A 24,667-nucleotide genomic window follows, 5' to 3' on the forward strand; every position below is an offset into this window, starting at 1 on the left:
TGCGCTCTAGAGGCCGTGCTCCGCAACAAGAGAAGCCACTGAACTGAGAAGCCCACGCACCGCAACAAAGCGTAGCCCTTGCTTGCCGCAACTAGAGAAAGCCCGCACGCAGCAACAAAGACCCAACACAGCCAAAAATAAATACATTTATTTAAAAACAAAGAGAGAGAGAGAAAGGTACAGACTTCCGTGATGGCGCAGTGGTTAAGAATCTGCCTGCCAATGCAGGGGACACGGGTTCCATCCCTGGTCCGGGAAGATCCCACATGCCGAGGAGCAACTAAGCCCATGTGCCACAACTACTGAGCCTACGCTCTAGAGCCCGCGAGCCACAACTACTGAGCCCGCGTGCCTAGAGCCCATGCTCTGCAACAAGAGAAGCCACCACAATGAGAAGCTCACGCACCGCAACGAAGTGTAGCCCCTGCTCGCCGCAACTAGAGAAAGCCCGCATGCAGCAACAAAGACGGAGCGCAGCCAAAAATAATAAAAATAAAATTAATTAATTTAAAAAACAAAGACTCCTCGCTCCCAATGCAGGGGGCCCGGCTCCGATCCCTGGTCAGGGAACTAGATCCCACATGCATGCCACAACTAAGAGTTTGCATGCCACAACTAAGGAGCCAGCGAGCCGTAACTAAGACCCGGCGCAACCAATGAATAAATAAATAAATAAATATTTTTTAAAAAGAGAGAGAGAGAGAGAGAGAAAGGCAGAGGGAGGTGGGAGAGCTGAAGACACAGAGAAGGAGGCCATGTGATGACAGAGGCAGGGGTTGGAGGGATGTGTCTACAAGCCAAGGATTGCCAGCGACCACCAGAAGCTGGGAGACAGCCTGGGATAGAATCTCCCTGAGAGCCTGCAGAGGGAGGGCAGCCCTGCTGACAACTGGATCTTGGACTCTGGCTCCTGGAACTGGGAGACTGTAAGTTTCTGTTGCTTTAATACACCCACTTTGTGGTGCCTTGTTAGAGTGGCCCTAGGAGACATCTACACCCCCGGATTTACTCCCATCCTGAAAGTCAGGGTCTGCCCTCAAGGGACCCCCAATCTAGGGGGAGACATAGGTAGACGCAGTCACCCCCAGCCCCGAGGGGTCAGGGATAAGCAGAGGGAGGAGATAACAGGGGTCGCCTTGAAAGCAGCGTAGAGATTCTCCAGGTAGGAAGGCAGTTTCCCACACGTTCTCCACCCGACCTAGAGGTTGGTGTTCTTTCTGGGTCCTTAGTATCTGGAGAGTGAGGAATTTCTAGGAACTAGGGGCTGTCAGAGACCAAAATATAAGCGCTTAACATCTCCAAAAATGGAATCTACTTTGTACCCACATTTTTTTTTTTTTTTTTTTTTTTTTTTTTTTGCGGTACGCGGGCCTCTCACTGCCGTGGCCTCTCTCGTTGCGGAGCACAGGCTCCAGATGCGCAGGCTCAGCGGCCATGGCTCACGGGCCCAGCCGCTCCACAGCATGTGGGAGCTTCCCGGACCGAGGCACGAACCCGTGTCCCCTGCATCGGCAGGCGGACTCTCAACCACTGTGCCACCAGGGAAGCCCTGTACCCAGATTTTTTAACAACCCCCTCTCCAGCCTGGTCAGATGGACCTGGCGATGCCCATTTTGGAGACAAGGATGACTGAGCCTCTTAAGGAAAGATACTGTCAAGGTCACACAGGTTGGGAGGGGTGGAGATGGGATGGGAACCCACAGGATCACAGAAGTGGGAGGAGGGGTGACACATGGAGGAGAGGCTCTGGAGAGCAGGATGTGGGGATGGCAGGGCTGGAGGGGGATGGGGGAGGGAGGAGGAGAAACTTGTTCAAAGGGGATGCTGTGGCCAGTTTGAGCTCTGCTGGGTCTGGGGTGCCTGGGAGAGTCACCAGGGGGTGGTTTCTGCACACAGAGCTGGCGAGAGAAGTGCAGCATAGGTGCTCAATGAAAGTTTGCTGGTGGCTGAATAGATGGATGAAAGAACTGGATCCATGGGCCGGGAGAGTGAGCAGAGAGAGGAGGACAGAGAGCCCTTAGCCTGACACATAGAAGGAACCCCTGGCAACTGGCATCTTTACATCCTGAAGAGGCCTCGGACCAGAGACCAGCCTGGAAAGAGGGGCGGGGCATACAGGGAGGGATGGCTCCTTGACTCCTGGCTCTTCCACCGTCTGCCAGCCCCCAACACAGAGGGAACAGGCCCCTGAGGCCTCAGGCAGCCAAAGGCACTGGCTTTGGATCTCAGTGATCCCATCAGGAAAATGGGCGCAGGGGAATGGGGAAGAGGGACTTAGCTGATGGGGGCGGAGGGAAACTTCTAGGAACGTTGGCAAATCTCCATGTGGGTATTGATTTCTCTGAACAGAGAGTCAGAGCTTCCAGCCAGGACCTGATGCCACAAAAAAAAAAAAAAAAAAAAAAGAAAGGTCCACTGGATATGGAAGGATTGGGAAACAGCACTGGAGCTGTTGCTAGCATGGGTCAGACCATGAAGGTCATATCCCTGTTCTGCTGCTTGCTGGCTGCCAGAACTTGGACAAATCCACTACCAAACTTTGTCCCTCCAAGGTGTCCCTCCCCAAGGCCCCCTGGCTCCTGGCAAGTTGCCAGGATACAATATGGCAGAAATGAGAGTGTGTCATTCTGAAAGGAAGCCATAAAAGGCGCCATGGCTTCCTCCTGGCTCTCGCCTGCTCCGATCACGTGCCCTGGGGGAAGCCAGCAGCCCTGTTGTGAGGCCCCTCCCTCAAGCAGCAGGCACCAGGGAGATGCCCACGGGGAGAGACGCTGAGGCCTCCAGCCAACAGTCGAGCTCTCGCTGACAACTTCACTGCCACCTCAGGAGAGACCCCAAAGCCAGGACCACGCAGCAAACTCACGCCCCAATTCCTGACCCGTGGCAACTGTGAGATAACAAATGCTGATTTTTTTTTTTTTTTTTTGCAGTACGCGGGCCTCTCACTGTTGTGGCCTCTCCCGTTGCAGAGCACAGGCTCAGCGGCCGTGGCTCACGGGCCCAGCCGCTCCACGGCATGTGGGATCTTCCCGGACCGGGGCATGAACCCGCGTCCCCTGCATTGGCAGGCGGACTCTCAACCACTGCGCCACCAGGGAAACCCAAATGCTGATTTTTTGAAGCCACTAAGTTGAGCAGTAATTTGTGGTGCATCAGGAGATAACTAATACAGTCCGCAGAACTCCACTGTGCCCCTTGACGCTAACCTGTATGGACGGACCTGCCCTCCAGTTTCCAGTTGATTTGGGGAGGTATTGGCAGAAGGTCCAAGGGAGGGAGAAGAGTGAGTTCCGGATGGTGTTTGTTCCACAGGCTCTAAGTCACCTTTGCAAGTCCTGTTCCTTCTCCTGGCATGCCCTGCCTTCTCATCTTTCAAGTCTCTTCTCAAATGCCACTTACTCTGTGAATCCCTCCATGACCTTCTCTACAGTTTCACCCCATTATACTCTTCCGATGCTGAAGACCAGAGAGGTTAAGTTACTGGCTCACTGTCACACAGCAAAAACAGGTGGGAGCTAAATGAGGAGCCCACTGATGTGGCCACCAAAGTGTATGCTCTTGCTTCTGCCACTTCACCTTCCAAAGAGGGGCTCTTTGTTCTGCAAGATAAGGTTGAGGCCACCCCCTCCGAAACATTGTGATGCTTGTTCAGAGTTGAGTCAAACCCATGCCACAGCTTCATGTCCCTGGCAGGCGAACCCCAGATTGTCCACTGTCAGCCGTGCTGTGCCCATGCTCCCAGCAGTGACGGCATGATGCCACCAAAGCATCCGCTGAATCCCCTTGAGGCTGAAGGGTCCCTGAGATTTCCAGAGGGAAAGGGCGACACCCCACCCCCGAACTCATGGTGGGGAGTGCCACAGTTCTCACTGGAGACCTGGCTTGGCTGGCTGAGGGGGACCATCCATCCTTTACTGAGGGCAGGGACCTCCTGCCCACCCAAAGAGGACAGGGCTGATAAGAGAGACCAGCAGGGATAGAGCCTGGGCCAGCTTTCCCTGGGGAGGAACTATTACATTAAGGGGCCATAGCTTCATTTGCTCCATAAGGACAAGGGGAAAGAGAACCCCTTCCCTTTTTATGGTGAGAAACAGGTAGGGTCTAGGCTCCTCCCTGAGGCCCACAGGCCCTGCACATCTGCCTCTCTCACCTCCCTGCCCTCCCCTCCTCCCTCTCTCCCCCTCGCTCATTCTGTTCCAGACACATGGGCCTCCTCGCTGTTCCTCCAGCACACCAGGCCCAGTCCTGCCCCAGGGCCTTTGCACAGGCTGTCCCTCTGCCCTGCCAATATTTCCTCATCCTTCAGGTTTCAGTCCAATGACACTCGCACGCTAAGTCAGGTGCCCTTGTGCAGTATGCAGCCTGCTCGCCACACAACAACCCTGATGTGAAGTATACAGCATGGGATGCAGTAGGCACACAAGAAATGCTCATTCTGGTGATTTCTGTCTCCCTGTTCCTTATGCCTCTTTCTGAGTCCAGAAGCACGTGGGCTTCACAGCTGATCCCAGGAAGGCCCTTAGCCTTCCCCAGGCCGAAAGCATCTCCTCCGTGTGTTCCCTCCCTTCCCAGACAGCACCCAGGACTCACCCCGGGCAAGGTCTTCTGTTCGTGCAGGGCAGTCTGAGCTTTGATGGCGGAGTCCCTGGCACAGTAGGTGAGAAAGGCACAGCCTGGAGGGGAGACAAAAATGGGTGTTAGGAGAAAAGGATGCTGTATACCCATGTTCACAGCAGTATTATTCACAATACCCAAGAGGCAGAAACAACCCAAGCGTCCACTGACTGATGAATGGATAAACTAAACGTGGTCCACCTGTACAATGGAATATTACTCAGCTTTATAAAGGAAGGAAACGGGACTTCTCTGGCGGTCCAGTGGTTAAAACTCCGCGCTCCCACTGCAGGGGCACAGGTTCGATCCCTGGTTGGGGAATTAGGACCCCACATGCCGCACGGCACAGCCAAATAAATAAATTAAAAGGAAGGAAATTCTGACACATGCTACAACATACATGAACCTTGAGGATGTTATGCTCAGTGAGAGAACCAGACACAGAAGGATACTGTGGGATCCCACTCACACGAGGTCCCCAGAGGAGTCGCATCCATAGAGACAGGAAGTAGATGGTGGGGGCCAGGGGCTGGGGGAGGGGGTGGGGAGTTAGTGTTTCATGGGGACAGAATTTCAGTTTGGGGAGATGAGAAAGTTCTGGAGGTGATGGTGGGGATGGTTACACAACAGTGGGAATGTACTTAATGCCACTGAATTGTACACTTAAAAATGGTTAAAATGGTCAACTTTATGTTATGTGTATTTAACCACAATAAAAAAAAATTTAAGGAAAGAAAAGAAGGAAAAGTGATTAAGGTGGTAAATTTAATGTTATGTGTATTTTACTACAATTTAAAAAAACAAAAAGAGAAAAGGAGGCTGGAGCCCCCTTTGGGTGTGGGGCAGTAGGAGTAGCTCAGCTCTCCCCTCCCACACGTACATTTCCCAAAGGGTGAGACAGGGAAAGGCAGAGAGGAGAATCAGCTGTTAATTAAATCCGTGGCTGATGCTAAAATGCGGGGCGAGGTGGGGGAGGGGAGAGGGGGCAGAGCTGCTGCCCCAGGGAGGAGGGTGGGGAGGGCACCAGCAGCCCCAAGGAGTCAGAAGAGGCCTCAACCCTGGAATGAGGAGCACAGTGACTCTGCCACTAACCAGCTTTGTGGCCTCGGGTGGGATGCTGCCCCTGTGTGGGCCTCAGTTTCCCCCATCAGAGAGGATGGTCCGAGGGTGCGGTGGGATTGACCCACCAAGGGTCGGGGAGCGGAGCTACACGGGTGGGGTGTGGCGTCAAAGGGCAGGGCCAATCAGGAGAGGCAAGGGGCGGGGCCGGCCCTAAAGTAGTCTAGAGAGAGGGTGTGATTGGAGGAAGTCCTGAATGGGGGCGGGGGGTGAGAAGCGTGAGAGCCACAGAGACAAGAAAGGTTGAGAGACAGACACAGAAGAGGAGCGAGCAGAGGGAGGCGCCCAGAGAAAGGCCAATGAGATCAAAGATATTTTGAAAGATGTTTGCCCGAGGCGGGCTAGAGGATGCAGGCAAGTTCCCTGGGATGGACATAGGGATCCGGGCTCCAGCGCTGGGTTTGCCTCTCTAACCCCCATGGACCTCAGTTTCACTGTCTGTGAAATGAGACCATGGTTGGCTGCTCTGATGCTGTCGAGTCCTGTGTCCTCCATGCCCAGCTCCCTCCCCATGGTCTCTCTGCCTTCCCCGAAGCGGACCCCCTGTGCAGAGCCCCTAGGAACAGCTCCGTGGGCACCACTTCCGCCCCAGGCTGGAGCTAATTAAAGCCGCATCCTGCTGGGCTGCGCTCACTACGCGGCTGCTCCCACCAGCTGGGCCTGGTGATGGGGAGGGGTCCCCGCCCCAGGCCTAAGAGGTGCCCTGCAGCCCTGGGGAAGGGGCACCAGGCAGAGCTGAGGACAGCTTCTAGCATTTAAAAAACATTTAAATGTGTTGGGAATGTAAAATTGTGCGGCCGCTGTGGAGAACGCTTTGGCAGCTCCTAAAAAAAGTTAAACATAGAATTACCATATGATCCAGCAATTCCACTTCTGGGTATATATCTCAAAAGAATTGAAAGCAGGGACTCGAAGAGATATTTGCACACCCGTGTTCATAGCAGCATTATTCACAACAGCCAAAAGGTGGAAACAACCCAGATATCCATCAACAGATAAATGGATAAGCAAAATGTGGTCCATCTGTAAAAGGACCACAAAGGAAAGAAATTCTGACACCTGCTGCAACATGGATGAACCCTGAAGACCTGATGCTCAGTGAAATAAGCCAGACATAGAAGGACAAATACAGTATGATTCCACTCATAGGAGGACCCAGAGGAGTCAGATGCATAGCGACAGGAAGTAGATGGTGGGGGCCAGGGGCTGGGGGGGGGGGGATGGGGAGTCAGTGTTTCATGGGGACAGAGTTTCAGTTTGGGAAGATGAGAAAGTTCTGGAGATGATGGTGGGGACAGTTGCACAACAATGTAAATGTGCTTAATGCCACTGAGCTGTGCACCTAAAAATGGTTAAGTTGGTAAATTTTGTTATGTAATTTTACCAGAATAAAAACTGGTAATTGGGATATATTACAAACATCCCCTCTTTATAAATTGTGTGTGCTTATTCTTCTTTGATTATATTTGATGCCCATGTCTTCTTCCAATACATGCCTCATCTTTCCACTTTTTTTTTTTTTTGGTGTTTCTATTTTCTGAATAGAATCTCCCAAGGTCTTCAGGGAAAGGAGAAGCACTACGAAAATCGGCCATAAAGACTGAGAGAAATTAGGCATGATTGGCAAGAAATTGGGCTGCAGGGAGACGTAAAATAGGGGCAAAGCCCTTTCTCCTTGGGTCCTTTCTTGCCTGTGGAGCCCTATATGCAGAAGATGGAGTGTGCTGGCCCTAGGAGGGTAGGTGAGACCCCTGAATAACCTTCCATCAGCCTCTGGGTCTGGAAGGTTTGCAGCGAGAGAAAAAACCAAAACAAACACACGCGAGCCGCTGTCCCTGGTACTGAAATGTTTCCCTGTTTTCTTGGCCCTATCTCTTCTCAGCCTCTTAGCTTCTCTTTTCTCATTGGTGAAAACGTGTCATGTTCACCAGTTTCTGGATAATAGAGCCTCGAATTTCAGGTTCTATTAGGGTTGAACTGTTTCCCTCCTCCCGCAAGCTCATATGTTGTTCTCCCAACCAACAGGACCTCAGAATGTGAACTTATTTGGAAATAGGGTCGTTGCAGATGCAATTAGTTGAGGTGAGGTCATAGTAGAGTAGGGTGGACCCTAATCCAATATGAGACTGGTACCCTTATAAAAGGGGAAGACTTGAACACAGAGACATGCACACAGGGAGAACGTCATGTGAACATGAAGGCAGAAATCTGGGGGATGTATGACAAGCCAAAGAACGGTAAGGACTGCCAGCACCACCAGAAGCTGGAAGACCTGCATCAGATTCTCCCTAATGGTCTCAGAAGGAGCCAGCCCCTGGGGCTTCCCTGGCGGTCCAGTGGTTAAGATTCCGCGCTCCCAATGCAGGGGGCACGGGTTTGATCCCTGGTCGGGGAACTAAGATCCCACATGCCACACAGTGCGGACAAAAAAAAAAAAAAGAAAAAAAAAAAAGAAGCCAGCCCTGCCAACACCTTGATCTCAGACTTCTGGCCTGTTGGACTAGGAGAGATTACACTTCTGATTTTTTAAGCCACCTGGTTTGCAGCACATTATTTCAGCAGCCTTAACAAATAAATACAGTTCCCAACAAACACAGACTTTTAGTGATGATGTTAATAAAGCAACTTAGTTTTGTTTTTGTTTTTTGTGGTACGCGGGCCTCTCACCGTTGTGGCCTCTCCTGTTGTGGAGCACAGGCTCTGGACGCACAGGCTCAGCGGCCATGGCTCACGGGCCCAGCCGCTCCGCGGCATGTGGGATCTTCCCGGACCGGGGCACGAACCCGTGTCCCCTGCATCGGCAGGCGGACTCTCAACCACTGCGCCACCAGGGAAGCCTTAAGCTCCTTAGTTTTTATTGCTAATAAGCTTATACTCAATACTGACTCATTTAATCGTCACAATAACCCCACAAAGGAGCTGTTGGCATTGTCCTCGTTTTACAGATGAGGGCTTGAGGTACAGAGAGCGGAAGTGACTTGCCCAAGGTCACACAGTGGAACATCCCAGGCAGTCAGGCGCCTCGAACTGTGTGCTAACCACTAGGATACACTGCCTTGAGTTTGCATCTTTTCTAAAAAATTTCCCCAGAGCCTATGAGGGAAATAGGCCCCCCAGGCCTATGTGGAGGGTCACAGGCCCCTGCCTTAACTTTCCCTGTAAGGAACCTTAAAATAGTACCACCTTTCTGACAGAATGTGCTGCTGGATCAAATGTTGAAGAGGCCATGGACCCCATTTCAATTTAGGGGGTCTGGTTTGCTGCATCCTAGTCCTAGAGGGACCCTCCCAGGGAAATCTCAGCCCAGCCAGTGCCCACAATGGGTGAGCCTCTCAGCAGATTCCAGCCCTGGCTACCCTCACCCTATACACCAGCCTCGTCAATGACAAGAGAGGGTGGGACCAGGCGTTCAGCAAAACACACTCCAAGCCCCGCGCTGGCCAAGCCCTGGGGTTCTGTAGAGGCGGGGCAGGTCAATAGGGCAGCCCCACCTCCAAGAACCAATAACCCAGAATGCTCAGTAATCGACAACCCCATGGTTCCCTTCACACCCACCCCCATTTTTCAAAGCCTGGACAAGAGCTGACCTCTCGACACCCCAGGTGGAGCAGGGACCAATGGGGGGATCCTTGGGAAACAAGAGATTTCCTCAATATATGAAAATTGTCTAACAACTAGATCCACCTCATCATGGCTCTCTTTGGAGGGAGGCAGTGTCCTGTCCCTGGAGGCAAGCAAGCAGCAGATCCCCTTCTTTACTGGGAAATCCTGAGGGTCCCTCCTCTTGACAAGATCCTCTGCTCTCTGCTCCAAGATCACAGCTTTTGGAATTTCATGACTTGAAGTTGTAATAATGACAGTAATAGTTGGAAGTTCACTGAGTGCCAAGCATCTTACAGAGTCATCACCCATATGAACCCTTCAAACTCTCAGCCTAGCCCAAGAGAATGGCACTACTGTATCTGTTTTCTCCCCATTTTAAGACGGGGACACGGAAACACCAAACACTGAGCTGTCACACAGCGACAGGTCCCAGAGGTGGAATTCGAACCCTGGAAGTCTAACTCCAGTCCCAGCCCTTCTGCACCACAATATTTCCCCTCTTATGACAGTAGTAGCAATAACAGCCAATTCATTGAACACTTAGGGCGTTCGCTGTCCTGGTACCTGGCTCCACGCCCCGCTCTTCTCTGCAGGAATCCTATGAGGGAGGTGTTATGCCTTGTATGGAGGAATTGAGGTTCAGAGAGACAAAGTGACTTACCTATGATTGCACGGCAGGTAAGGGGTGGAGCTGGAATTTGAAGCCAGGGGTATCTGATGTCATGGGCTTCACTCCCATCCACTGCACTTTCGGGGCTTTGGTCCCTGGGGTGTGGAGTGGCAGAGGCACCCAATTCTGCCATCTTCCCTGAACTCACTCCACACCTTTGGTATTTTAAGACAAACGTGGCCTTAAGAGCATCCATGAAAAGACCACTGTGGGCCACGTACAATCTAGTCTAGACACCAACTGTTTGATGCACAGATAAACTGAACCATTAATACAGGCCTCCCAAACATGGAGACCCAGGCCGACCCCACAGAGCCTACAATGGTAGGGAGAAGAGTGTCCACCTTACAGCTGAGGAGACTGAGGTTCCCAGTGGCCCAGGTCACCCACAGATAGGACAGGGCTAGGACTTAAGCCCATACCTGCATGACACATGACACAGGGCTCTTCCCCCAGCCCTGGGGATGCTCCTCTCTGAGGAAGGGGGCAGAGGTGGCCATTGTCCCTCCATGGCAACAGGCCTCTGCTCAGCTGGGGTTCTGGAGACAATGCTTTGACTAATGGGTGATGCTAAGGCTCCAGGCTGGGTAGAGGCAGAGATAGACACACCCCTGTGTGTTGTCAGCCTGGGGCAGAGGTGGGGACACAAGGCTAGGGAAGCCCAGAAGATGAGAAGCATCTCTGCGCACTGAATGCTGGTCCTCCCAGAAAAGATCCATCCACTCCAGGAACGTGGGAACGGGACCTTATTTGGAAAAAGGGTCTTTGCAGATGTAAGGATCTTGACATGAGATCATCCTGGACAACCATGTGGGTCCCAAATCCAATGCCAAGTGTCCTTATACGAGACAGAAGAGGAGACACAGACAGAAGACAGGGGAATATGGAGGCAGACACTGGACGGATGCAGCCACAAGCCAAGGGACGCCTGGAGCCCCCAGAAGCTGGAAGAGGCAGGAGGGACCCTCCCCTGGAGCCTCCAGAGGGAGCACAGACTTGATCTCAGACTTCTGGCCTCCAGGACTGAGAGAGAATCTGTGATCGTTTGGAATGGCTACCCCAGGAAACTGGTACCAATGGGGACCCAGGAGCAGCAGCAGTTTGGAAGGAAGAGGTGGAACCCGGTTTGGGCCCTGCTGGATCTGAGGGTTTGGGGGTCTTCATGGGAAGGACCTCCGCAGGACTGACTAAAAATCCCCCAAGTGGTACCAGCCATGTGCATGGAGCCAAGCCCTCATGCAGCTGCTCTCCCTGCCATCCCTGGATTCTCACACCATATATATATATATATATATATATATATATATATATATATATATATATATATCACTGTTGTGGCCTCTCCCGTTGCGGAGCACAGGCTCTGGACGCGCAGGCTCAGCGGCTTACGGGCCCAGCCGCTCCGCGGCATGTGGGATCCTCCCGGACCGGGGCACGAACCCGTGTCCCCTGCATCGGCAGGCGGACTCTCAACCACTGCGCCACCAGGGAAGCCCTCTCACACTATTTTTATCCCCATGTTACAGAGGAGTTAACCCAGGCTCAGAGATGCTGAGCAGCTTTCCTGAGGTCATACAGCAAGTCAGAAACAACCCCTGGTGCTAAACCCAAACTGGGGGTGGGTAAAGGGCTTCTGAGTTCCAGAAAATTCCAGAGCCTTGGGGAACGACTTAAGTCGCTGGAGCTTGTTACATTGATCTAATGAACTAAAAAAACTGTTTTAAAAATGAAAAGAGGGGCTTCCCTGGTGGCGCAGTGGTTGAGAGTCCGCCTGCCGATGCAGGGGACACGGGTTCGTGCCCCGGTCTGGGAAGATCCCACATGCCGCGGAGCGGCTGGGCCCGTGAGCCACGGCCGCTGAGCCTGCGCGTCCGGAGCCCGCGCGTCCAGAGCCTGTGCTCCGCAACGGGAGAGGCCCGCGTACAGCAAAAAAAAAAAAAAAAGAAAAAGAAAAAAAATGAAAAGAAAAACATTTTTTTTTCCTTTTTACTATTCATAGTCCTTATGTTCATGCATAAGTCTGGGATTTTTGTCACTTCCCAGGCAGCTTGGTAGGTCTGGGGACTGACCCTGATGGACACTGGTCGTGTCCCTGGCTGCACCCTGACCCTGGACACACCCCACGCCTGGCATCTCAATGACTGCCTTTGTTTTTGTTTCTTTTAATATTTATTTATTTGGCTGTGCCGGGTCTTAGTTGAGGCATGCGGGATCTTTTAGTTGCGGCATGCAGAATCTAGTTCCCTGACCAGGGATCGAACCTGGTCCCCCTGCATTGGGAGCATGGAGTCTTAACCATTGGACCGCCAGGGAAGTCCCTCGCTGACTACCTTTGAACTTGCCATTTTCTTGGTTCACACACCCTCACCCTCATCTCTGCCTGGCTCATTTCTCCTCAACCTGAAGGTCCCAACTGAGCCACTGCTCCTCAGGGAAGCCTCCCCAGCCCCAACTGATGCTGGGTCAGGGGGGTGGAGACAGGTAGTGTCCCAGTCACTTATGTGTTCCCAGTGTCCAGCATTGGGCCCAGCACACAGCACGTGCTCAGTAAGAATTTGGCCACTGTTCCTGGTCTCCATCCTGGTCCAGCCCCACCTGGACCAACTCAGTCCCCTAACCCCCGGTCCCCAGCTACGCCCTGGCGCCCCCAGTCTGTCCTCCCCAGAGCAGCCACAAGGGGGCGCCTGTGAGCACCTGAGCCAGGCCCCGCCCCTCCACAACTCTCCAGAGCTCCCACCTCCCTGGGGTAAAAGCCCAAGTCCTCCCAGTGGCCCACAAGGCCCTGAACGACCTCCCCCTTCCCCTCCCTGCCCTCCCCCCTCCTCTCCCCCTTACTCACTCTGCTCCAGACACACGGGCCTCCCGGCTGTTCCTCCAACACACCAGGCCCCGTCCTGCCCCAGGGCCTTTGCACAAGCTGTTCTGGGATGTATTTCCCCCAGATCTCTGCACAGTTCACCCTCTCACTTCCTTCAGGTCTTGGCTCAAATGTCACCCCCTCAGTGAAACCTCCATGGAGCACCCTGTTTAAAACGACAGTCCTGGGACTTCCCTGGTGGCACAGTGGTTAAGAATCTGCCTGCCAGTGCAGGGGACATGCGTTTGATTCCCTGGCGTGGAAAGATCCCACATACCGTGGAGCTACTAAGCCCATACACCACAACTCTAGAGCCCGCGAGCCACAACTACTGAGCCCACGCGCCTAGAACCCATGCTCTGCAACAAGAGAAGCCACCGCAATGAGTAGCCCTGGCTGGATGGAACTAGAGAAAGCCCGCGTGCAGCAACGAAGACCCAATGCAACCAGAAAAAACCAAAAACATTCCTCAACCACCCCCCACCATGTTCTATTTTTTCCTGTGCCTTTGTTACCATCTCAAATGGCACATAATTTTTTTTTTCTGTCTCCCCCACTGAAATGCCACTTCCAAGAGGATGGGGGGAGTTTGTGTTTTGTTCAGTTTGGGGTCCCCAGAACTTACTTAGTGCCAGGAACAGAGTAGGTGCTCAATAAATACTGACTGACTGAATGACTTTGTTTCCAAACTGACCTGCTAATATCAAGACCACCTCCTAGAGGGCGGCGACTACACTTGATTCATTTTTCTCCCTCCCCCCCGCCCCCCGCCATGCCCAGCATCAGGTCAGTCAATATTTCCTGAGCACCTGTCATGTGCCAGCTGTGCTGGGGAAACAAAAGCAGGAGAGACAGCCTTTTTCATTTCTCTCTGATCACCAACATCTCCTCCCCTCCCCAGCCAGGACTCCAACCATGACCGATTGTACGAAGTCCTCGTCTCAAACCCCTCTGATCCCCACCCACCGCACAGTGGCACCCCAGGCTCAAGATCTTCCAATTCAGTGCTAATCAAGGAACTAAAGACGGAGAATTAACCCTGCCCGATGCCCTTCTGCTGTGTGATCTAGGGCAGCCACTTAACCTCTCTGAGCCTCCACTTTCTCATCCATAAAATAATAATACCGTCCACTAAAGATTATAGGAGACATTCCCTTCTGCTGTGGCACCACCTCTCCACCACCCCCATCCCTGGTCACCCTCTCCACCTCCTTGTCCATCCTCTCATCCTGAAGCCATCCCCCACTTTGCTGAGAATAGTGGGGCTGATGGGCCCCTCCCTCTGCTTATAAACTCATTGCTTCCTGTCCAAGAGGGCAAGACCTAGGACCCATCGGGCACACCGTCTCTGGGCTGCCGCTCCTTAGCCTCTGTTGCTCCCTCCTCCTCTGCCCCCACCTTACATACTGGGGCTTCTCAGGGCTCATCTGGATCCCCGACTTCCTGCCTATGACCATGTTGACTCCTCCCACGGATTTAGTCGCCATCGCTGCACCAGTGATTCCCCCATCCGTGCACTCACCCATCCATCCATCCATCCATCCATCCATTCATTATCCATTCATTTATCCTCTCATCCACCTGTCCATCCATCCACCCACCCGTCCATCCATCCGTTATCCATTTATTTATCATCCAGTACTTTATTCATCCATCCATCATTCATTCATTCACCCATTCATCCATCCACACATCAAGTTATCCATCCATCCATACATACATCCGTGCATCCACCCACCCACCTGCTGTGTTTCAGGTACTTTTCTAAGCACTCGACACCTATCAGTGAACACAAAAGGCAGAAATATCCCATCTTAATAGGGTTTCTAGTCTATTGGGAGGAGAGAAAAACCACCAAAATAAAAAGTAAAATCTATGGTACATCAGAAGTTCTCATTTTCACAGAAAAAAAGGGGGAAAGCAGGGAAGAAGGGTTTGGAGTGCTGGAGAGTGGCTGAGATTATATATCATGTCTGCAGGATGGCTTCACTGAGAAGGTGACGTTTGCAGAGGATGAAGGAGGAGGCATGTGATTATTGGGGGAAGTGGGGTCCAGGCAGAGGGCACAACCCATGCAAAGGCCCTGGGGCAGGACCGGGCCTGGCGTGTTGGAGGAACAGCGAGGAGGCCCATGTGTCTGGAGCAGAGTGAGCGAGGATGTGAGATGGGGAGAGGGAGGGTGACTCCATGGTTCTATCCTGAGCACCCTGAGGGCTTGTCTACATGACACCACACTGACCACTAACCGCTCAGGCCAGAATGTTGGTGTGATCCTAGATCGGGGTCCCCCGCTCGGCACTGCTGCCATCGGGACCGGGTCATCCTCTGTGGGGGCCATCCTGGGTGCTGTAGGGTGTGGAGCAGCCTCCCTGGTCCCCAGCCAAAGCCAGGACCCCCCCACTCATGACAACCAAAGATGTCCCCAGACAACGCCCAGTGTCCCCCAGGGGGCAGGATCGCTCTGGGTGAGACGCACCTCACTGGACCCCTTCCTCCTCACCTCCCCCCACCAAGAGATGACGATTTGACTTTTTAAATCACCACAAATCACCACCCTTAGGACCACTCAGCTGTGCTGACAACTTTCTCACAGCACGTTGTGCTCCTCGTGGGCACAGGAGGTCTAGTTCACTCAAAGGTGGCACATAATAGGGACAAAAAAAAAAAAAACCAGTTGAGAGAGGGGGTGGGTAGGTAGGTGAAGAAATGACCTTGCAGCCCTACCCACCCACTTGGGGTAGCTCTAGATGACACCAAAACCCTTCCAATATAGACATTGCTATGATGAACGTGCTGTGTGTCCTTGGGGTGGTGCCCTCCCCTCTCTGAGTCTGCCTTTCCCCATAAGGTTGCTCAGGAGACCCCTAGTTGTGGTGGGAATGCCTCCTTGGGTCCCTCCTCCTAGCAGAGGGTCAGGGACAAGGACATAATGAGTGCCCCCTCCCCACCTCTCAGAAATGAAGACTCCACCTTTAAAGGCTGCTGGGAGAAGTAGGAGGACAGTTAGGGGAGGTCACAATCTACCCTACATGACATCTGCAGGCAACCCGCCATCTCTCAGGAGCCCCTCAGAGGAGCTGGGCTCAACCGTGGTGGCAGAAATCTCCAATGTTCACCCAATACACCGGGTCCCATCCTGCCCCAGGGCCTTTGCACAAGCTGTGCTCACTACCTACAGATTTTTGGGCCCTGAGACACACAGGTCACTATTCTCCCAACACAGCAAACTAATTCTGACCTCAGGGCCTTTGCACATGCCATGTCCTCTTCCTGGAATGCCTTTCCTTTGGGTTTAGAACAACAGCTTTCTCATCTGTAATGCAGGTCTCATCCCAAATGTCACCTCCTGACATCTTCAGTCACCCGAGGTCAGCTGTCACCCTCCAACACACATCTCATTTTACTTCCTCCAGAGCGACTCTCTCCTACCCAAATCTTATTCATCTGTTCGCTCACTTATTGTCAATCCCTCCTCCCCCCAGATTGCTTTGTGTCCCCCAGAGCCTAGCTCTGGCACATCCCAGAGACCTGACAGACAGTTGTTGACTATCTGGCTACCCAACCATTTACTGACACCAAGTATACGCAAGACACTACTGACAGTGATTGCATTAACCACATTCTATAAACTAATTCTAATTTTTACAACTACTCTGTAAGACAACTATTGATATTCCTTCTCTTTTACAAATGAGGACGCTAAGGCTCAGAAAAAAGATAAGGTGGTTTGTCCAAGATCACACAGAAATAAAAAGCAGAGCCAGGAACAGGAACCAAGCCTGTCCAGCTGCAAAGCTCATTCCCATTCAGGTGGGGAGGAAGGTGGTAAATGTTGGAGGGGTGTCCACCAACCCAGCCAGCCAGCCATCCGTCCCTCTATCCATCCACTCACCCATCCATCCACCCCTCTACCCATGTATTCCTCTGTCCATTCATCCATCCATCCATCCATCTATTCATCCATCTATTTACCCACCCACCCACCCATCCATCCATCAATCCATTCAGTCTTTCATCTGTCTACCCACTCTTTCATCCATCAATGCACTCATACAGCCAAGTCACTGTCACCCATCCGTCCATTCATACCTAGAACTATCTACTCATGTATCCATCTATCCACCTGTAGCAGCCCCTCCCTCTGGCCCTGGACAAGGACAGCCAGCATCCCTGGATGGCTTTCATCCTGAGTCTACGTCTCCACAATCACATCTCTTTCTCTGACTCCTTTATTTCTCTTCCAAAGTGGGTCAAGTCTCAGGTTGGGAGGTGTGACACCTAGCTATACTGCTGTGTGACTTGAGTCTGGGCGTTGCCCGTCTCTGAGCCCCAATTCCTCACCTATCCATGTTGGGGAGGGGAACCTGGTTTTCTAAGAACCACTGCGATCTGAGCACATGTCTGCTTCTTTGTGACCCTCTTGTCCCGTAGTGTGAGCCTCGCCCCAAGGGGAAGCTTCTGTTGTACCCATCCAGGTGTATAGGAAATGTGCATATACTGAACAAGGCTGGGAGGTTGGAAAGAGGCCAGTGGTGGTCATGACAGTTAACAGGACATGAAGCTCCCTTTTCATGCAGGTCTGAGATCCTCCCCTGCTCCATATTCTTCCATGGCTCCCCAGTGTCCTCAGGAAGGAGTCCAAGCTCAGTCCAGCATAAGAGGCTCTTCAGGGTCCAGCCCATGCCAACTCTCTGGCCTCACCTCCCATGCCTCACCTAATTCCTCCTCTACTCCATCTGTGCTCCTTCACTCCTCCAGGCCTTTGCAAACCCAGTTCCCTCTGTCCACATCCGGGAGGACAGAGACATCCACCTAGCTGACTCACTGCTTTTTTTCACACCCATAAAAGGGCCCAGAACAAAAAAAGTGCTCTGTGAATAATACAGGAAACGCTTTCTCCACCTGGCAAGCTCCTATTCATCCTTCAAAACCCCACTTCTAATGCCCCTCTGCCATGTAGCCAGAGTCTCCAGGCAGAGCCTTCAACTTCCTATCCAGTTCCCTCAACCCTGCATCCCCTCCCTTTCATACAACCCTGACCATTCCAGCTATAGGTGCCAATGTCTAGCTCTGTCTACTGATCAGAGGGGTCTCAGATCTCTCTTGCCTAGTACAAGGCAAGGCCCCAAAAGGCTTTCAGGAAGTGTTGGCTAAATTAGTGAGTGTGGTCCTACTGAGTGCTCCTAATGGCGAGGGTCTCATCTGCCAACATCAGGGGTGAAAGAGAGAGTCACCGGCCTATTTCAGAGATAGCTCCTGGGTCCACCCCCCATGCCAGAACTTCTCAGAGGAGCCCTGCCAGATATGCCCCACATCAGAAGGGGACCCTGGGGCTCCCAGGACTCTTTGCTGTTTTCCCACCAGGGCAAAAACTCTGTCTTTCCCCTGCTTGAACTTTCCCAGAGTCAGCATCAGCATTGCTCTGGGCCTTTGCACAAACTCTACCAGGAACACCCTTCCCCGTCAACAGATCTTTCCCACCCTTCAGGTCTCAGCTTACTCGTATAATAAGCATGGCTCTGTGCCCAGCCCTGTGTCAAGAGCTTTAACCACCATTCTGGTCCTCACATCCCCCAACCCTCTCCGAGATGGGAGGTCCCGCTGGCCTCCCAACTCTACAGCACTGAGGAGGCTGGGGCCTCCTCTGGGTTGTCCCCGCTGATGTGTTTCCACCATCGCAGCCCTGACATCAGTGCCTTGTAACCTCCTGGTTCCTCACTGTGTCCCCCACCATATGGGATCTGGGGGTGGGAGGAGTCTGGGAGAGGATTTTTATCTGTTTGCCCAACACTGTATCCAGGGTCTAGGACGGGGCCTGGGACACAGCAGGTGCTCAATAAATGTTGGTCATAGGGGTAGATGGATTTACGGCTTGTTGACTCCATCGTGCCACATAGGGATTCCTATTTGCTCGGAATCTCAGCCCCGCACCAACGCCGGCACACAGTAGGTGCTCAATCAATGCCCTCAGCCTGAAGGAAGGCAGAAACGATGTCACAGTCACCCTCAGAAAAGCCTGTTAAACCCATCATCATGGGAAACTGAGGCACTGAGGGGGGTGTGCCTGGCTCGAAGCCGCACAGCCAGCCCTGGTGGCTCTCCCCAGCCCCCCGCCGCTGTCCCCTCCCTCCATCCCCCCCGCCAGGCAGCGCCTGCCGGCCGCCCAGCCCGCTGTCTCCCTGGGGCTGGCACGTCACACTCGGAATCTCACGCCTCAATCGCGGCGTGCTCCAGCCTCCCCCCTGCCGCCAGCCGAGCAGCTGGTGCTCCCATGGAAACCGTAGGCCCCGACCCGCCCCCTCCACCTGCACCGGCCCCCCTCACAACCTCCGCTTTAAGACAAATATTGTCATTAACATGCAAATATATATGTGATTACCATAAACGGGGGCCGCGCGGCAGCGGACGAGCCCTCTGGCAGGCGCCTGCCCCGGGCAGGTTGGGTATTAATATTCAGCCCGATCGGGAGAGGGACGGCCCGAGCCACACCAGGCACCTCGGGGGACCCCACGTGCACCCAGCGCCTTCGGAGGGAGGGTCCCAGAGGGGGCCTGTCCCCCAGCAGGTGACTGGAGGGGGTGATGACTGGACACTGGCCACTGGGAGACCTCTGGCCAGTGGGAGCCCCCCCAGTGCCTGGCCTGAGCCCCGGGCTGGGCTGGGAGCGCCGGGGGAGGCCTCCTTTCTCTGAATGGGGCGCCGATCTGGGCGGGGGGAAGGTCTCGTGGTCTCCCTGCCCCCCCTTCTCCAGCTCTGCCCCACTACCGCCCTCTCTCTGCCTCTTCCTGTGGGGGGGGGGGTCTGGGGGCGGCTCCCTGGGTCTCTCCCTCCCTCCATCTCGGTGTATCTCTCTCCTTCTCTGCTCTTGCTGTGTCTCTCCACCTGTCTTCATCTCTCTCTCTTAAAAACAAAACACGCCAGCACCCAGGGGCCTGCCCTGTTCCTGAGGAATCTTCACTTCCCGCCCTGCCTTCTCCCTGCAACCCTGCCCCATCCCCAGAGCCCAAGGACCCGGCTGGACTCCCTGCCTTTCTCCTGGTCCCAGCACCGGCCGGCCCTTAGAAAATGAGGTGCCCCTACCCACCACCCTTGGCGATAGCTGTCAGATGTCACAGCCCCGCCCCCTCCCCTCCCCCCACCACCGCGGTGTGGGGGGGTCCTCATCCTCAGCTTGGGGGACACTGTCGCTCCTTCATCACACAGATATACTTCTGCTTCCTCTGGCCTGGGAGGGAGACAGGTGGGTGACAGCTGGGGGGCAGCTCTGGTCGGTCCTTGGGACCAAGTATTTGCCCCTCCAGCCTCAGTTTCCCTTCTGGATGAAATGCACAGGTGCTCACAAGCCCATGGGAGTGATGATCCCTTCACTGGGCATCAAAACAGGCACCCAAATGTGAAAGTTAAGAGTGTGATGGTAATCGTAAGAATAATGCGATACTGGATGGTCCTTCTCCCACTGGGTGCTGGGGTCACGGGGACCACAATGGGTGTTTTCACTTCACCCCACCCCGGCCCTTTCAGCTCCCCTGGTGCCCAGCCTCCGGCGGCCCAGAAAGCTCTCAGGGGATTTCTCTCCACAACCCGGCGTCCACACTCCCACCCCATGGCTCTCAGCCAGCACCCCCAGCAGGCACCCTGCACCCTGTAGGCTCCCCAGAAACGAAACCAGAGACATGTTGGCAAGAGGGGCCTGGAGCTCATCCCCACACCACAACCTCCCAGTCATCCTTCCACTTCCCTTTGGCTGAGGCCCAGAGAGGGGCAGCCACTGGCCAGACAGAGGTCACACAACTGAGCCCCACAAACAGGCCTCAATCCCAGCTGCTGGCCTTCAGCTCCCCCCAGCTCCCATCCACAGGTAAGGTCCTGCCAGGCCCAGCATAGGTGGGATCAGGAGGGGGAACCATTCGGGTCCTGATGGTATTGGGGGAGGGGATAGAAGGGGAAGACCCCCACCCCCATACCCCCCAGGCCCTCCATCCAGGGCTCAGCCCGACCCAAGTCTCCTGCAAAGTGGAGGTTGAGGACCAGGTATCATGGACACCCAGCTTCCTAATTTTCACCCTCCAAGGAAAGATCGCAAATGGGAAACACCCTGAGATGCCCCCGATCCCAACATTCTCCAGCCAGAAAGAAATAATCCCACCCACATTCATGAGAGCCTGCTCTGTTAACAGCAGGTAAACTGAGGCTCTGACCAGGTGAAAATCCAGCCACAGTTTCTCCCTCACCTTCCCACGCTGCGGGGGCGGCAGGGGTCTCCAGGGGAGATTTAAAAATGAGAAACCAGGGGAGGGCCACCAGGTGTCTCCTTCTCCCTGTACCCCATCTGTCTCCCTGACCCAGAGCTCACTGACAGCCTTTCAATTCAACATTTGGGGGGGACCACGTGGACACTCCCCCACCCCACCAGAATCTTTCTAGAAAAGGGCCCTTCGGACACACCAGGGGGTGAGGGCTGTGGAAAGAGCCCTCCGTACAGCTCTGGACCCCTTAGCCTGGATGAGTGCAAGCCCTCTGCCCTCCTAGGCCACAGGGAGAAGTTAGATTTTCCAGGCCCTTTTTTTTTTTTTTTTTTGGTGATGGTTGGATTTGAAAAGAGGTGGGGGATGGGAAGAGTTGCTTTCCTCCCCCAGGGTACCGGCTGGAGGGTCTAGCTGAAGTGGCAGGCCTGGCCTCCAACCCACCAGGCCCTCCCTGTGGCCTGCCCCGACCCATCATTCATTGATTCATTCACTCGTTCATTCATCCATTCATTCAACAAACACGTATTCATGCTTACCATGCCCGCCACACTGAAGGGACGACAGGCATGAATGGGGCCTGAAATAGGTCATGGGACCTGATCCATCCCCAAGACCCCTCCAGGGTCTCACCTGGGGTGTCAGCACAAAGCCTGTACCATCCCCACCCGCAGTCCCCAGCCCCTGCCGGAAGAACTGTCAGGGCCACCCCCATTCAGATACTGGGCCGTGATCAGAGCCCAGGGCTGGGGCCACAGTCCCTGGCACCCCCTCCCAGCATGCCATCAGAGAATCAGGTGGCAGGGAGGCGGGCAGGCCTCCCCACCCCACCTGCCTCCCCCGCTGGGCTCACAGGTCGCCCACGCCTCCTCATCCACCCCAGGATCTGGGCTCTGCCAGATGGACGGTCCAGGCTCATCGTCTTTGGCCTCAGCCTTCAACACACTGCTAACAGGCTTGGCCAGTTTTAACTTGAGCCAAAGGTGGAGGCGGCATTCAGGGTGGGGGGGGGCCATAGAGAAATGGAGGGGGGATGCTGCTCCAGACAGAGAGGATGGGCAGGGGGGAGGGCAAACGGTAGCCTTTTAACCACCCGAGGCTGGTGCTCCCCCTGACTGGCTTAGCTGCCTGCACCCCAGCCCCCCACCCCGCTTTCTTTGTAGTTACCGATTAGCCTGGGATCCTGGGCATCCGTGTCCCCCGTGGCCGGCTGGACCTGCCCCACCGGCCTGGCTTTGTGAAAATGACCAAAGCAATGGAGTCCAGAGGTGCAAACTTCCCCGACGGGGCCTGGAGAGGCCGAATGAATGGGGAGGGGGGGCGGCAGGGAGGGGTGGCAGCGTTCAGGCAGCTCCCCGAGCAAAGGGGCAGGAAAGAGTGGGTGAGGGAGGGAGGAAGGGGTGGGGGTCTAGAGGGAATGAGAGGGAGAGGGGGAGAGAGAGAGAGAGAGAGAGAGAGAGAGAGAAGGAGAAGGATGCTGGGGGGGAGGATGGGAGGTAGAGGGAGATGGGAGAGGAGAGAAAAGGAAAGAGAAGAGAGAGAGGGAGAGAGAGAGAGGGAGAGGGAGAGAGAATGCCGGAAGGTGGGGAGGGAGGGAGAGGGGGCGGAGGAGGGGAGGGGGCCAGCTCGGATCTGTCAGCTGCACCCCCAGAGGGGGGAGGAGGGGGTGGGTGGAACAGGGTTTGGGGGGGGAGAAATGATGCCGTGGCAGAGGCAAGCAGAGGGAGGAGGTGAGGAGAGGAGGGTTGGTGGGGGGGCGGGGGGGAGAAGATGCCGGAAGGTGGGGTGGGGAGGCCGAGGGAGGAGAGGAGAGGGGAGGGAGGGGGCCGGGTGCCCACCTTTGTGCATGCCCGTGTAGGGGTCTTTGAGCACCGTGAGCTCATAGATGCGGCCGAACTGCTCGAAGAGCGGCTTGAGGTCCTTCTCGTCCAGGTTGCGCGGGATCTGGCCCACGAAGAGCTTGATGGCGTCCAGGTCCTTCATGCCGTCGGGCTGCCCCCCGGGGGGCTCGGGCCCGCTGCTGCCCACTGGCGAGGGCCGCGGCTGCAGGAGCTGCTGCTGCTGCCGGCGCGCCTCGCTCTCCGTTAGGCGGGCCATGGCGGGCGAAGGCGGGCGGCGGGCGCGGGACCGAGCCGGCGGCGGCGGCGGGCGGCGGGCGGACTCGCAGCTGGAGCGACGGACGCCGCCTCCCGCCTCTCTCCCGCCCCGTCCCCGCGCCCTCCTCCCTCCTCCCTCCTCCGCGCGCCCGCTCGCTCCAGCATCAGGACCACAAAAGGGCGGCTCCGCAGCGGCCCCTGGCGGCCGGAGCGCGCCTCGCCGAGGCGGCGCCCCCCGCGCGCATCGCCCATCCAGCATCCCGCATCCCGCCTCCGCGCTCATCGCGCACCCCGAATCGCGCATCCCACATCGCACTTGGCACATCCTGAATCCCACATCCCGCATCCCGGCGCCCAGTCCGGCCCGGTAAACTGAGTCCACCGGGCCCGTAGCCCCTGCTTTCTGGGTAGGTGACGGCGAAGCTTTAGGCAGGACAGACTAGGCCCCCAGGTGGCACGGGCTCCTCCCACTGATAACAGCAGGAAAAACACTAAAAGTAGCGCACAGTTCTATACGGTGCTTACTTGGCATTTACAGGGCTGTCCTTGGAATGTTTAAGTATACAATCATGAATAATAAGAGCAACAAGAAAGAACACTTTGATAATACTACGTGCTAGGCACTGCGCTCAGCACAGCTTTAAGTTTGTAACTTATGAAACAGAAGTAGCAATCATTGTGTTATATCAACAGCAACACTTTCTGTCACACTTGCCATGTGCACATACTGTCCAAAATATTTCGAAGGATATGGACGCATTTGGGCCAAGTGCTCTATGGGCATCATGTCAACCCTGCTTAAAACTCTCCATCAAAACCACAAGGAGGTATCACCTCACACAGGTCGGAATGGCCATCATCAAAAAGCCTACAAACAGGGCTTCCCTGGTGGCGCAGTGGTTGAGAGTCCGCCTGCCAATGCAGGGGACGCGGGTTCGTGCTCCCATCCGGGAAGATCCCACGTGCCGCGGAGCGGCTGGGCCCGTGAGCCATGGCCGCTGAGCCTGCGCGTCCGGAGCCTGTGCATCCGGAGCCTGTGCTCCGCAACGGGAGAGGCCGCGGCAGTGAGAGTCCTGCGTGCCGCAAAAAAAAAAAAAAAAGCCTACAAACAATAAATGCTGGAGAGGGTGTGAAGAGAAGGGAACCCTCCTACACTGTTGGTGAGAATGCAAATTGGTGCAGCCACTATGGAGAACAGTAGGCAGGCTCCGCAAAAAACTAAAAATAGAGCTACCCTATGATCCAGCAATCCCACTACTGGGCATATATCTGGAGAAAACTCTAATTCGAAAAGATACATACACCCCAATGTTCATAGAAGCACCAGTTACAATAGCCAGGACATGGAAGCAACCTAAATGTCCATCAACAGATGAATGGATAAAGATGTGGTGTGTATATATATATATATATATATATATATATATATATATATACACACATATATATATTCTGGTGTGTGTGT

General features: G+C 54.5%; 1 protein-coding gene across 2 annotated transcripts in view; it reads right to left on the reverse strand.

Moving 5' to 3' along the window:
* The window catches only part of CELF5 (CUGBP Elav-like family member 5), a 48,551-nt gene extending 25,260 nt beyond the window's left edge, over positions 1–23,291 (reverse strand). For both annotated transcript variants that reach the window (XM_032628805.1, XM_032628804.1), the window contains exons 1-2: positions 22,945–23,291; positions 4,591–4,673 (exon numbers count right to left, since the gene is read on the reverse strand). In XM_032628805.1, the coding sequence (XP_032484696.1) occupies positions 4,591–4,673; positions 22,945–23,203 (342 nt within the window). In that variant the 5' untranslated portion in view covers positions 23,204–23,291. The remainder of the gene's footprint in view (positions 1–4,590; positions 4,674–22,944) is intronic.
* Positions 23,292–24,667: the final 1,376 nt, after the last annotated feature.

This window comes from Phocoena sinus, chromosome 3 (assembly GCF_008692025.1).
Source record: "Phocoena sinus isolate mPhoSin1 chromosome 3, mPhoSin1.pri, whole genome shotgun sequence".
NCBI classification, from domain to species: Eukaryota; Metazoa; Chordata; class Mammalia; order Artiodactyla; family Phocoenidae; genus Phocoena; species Phocoena sinus.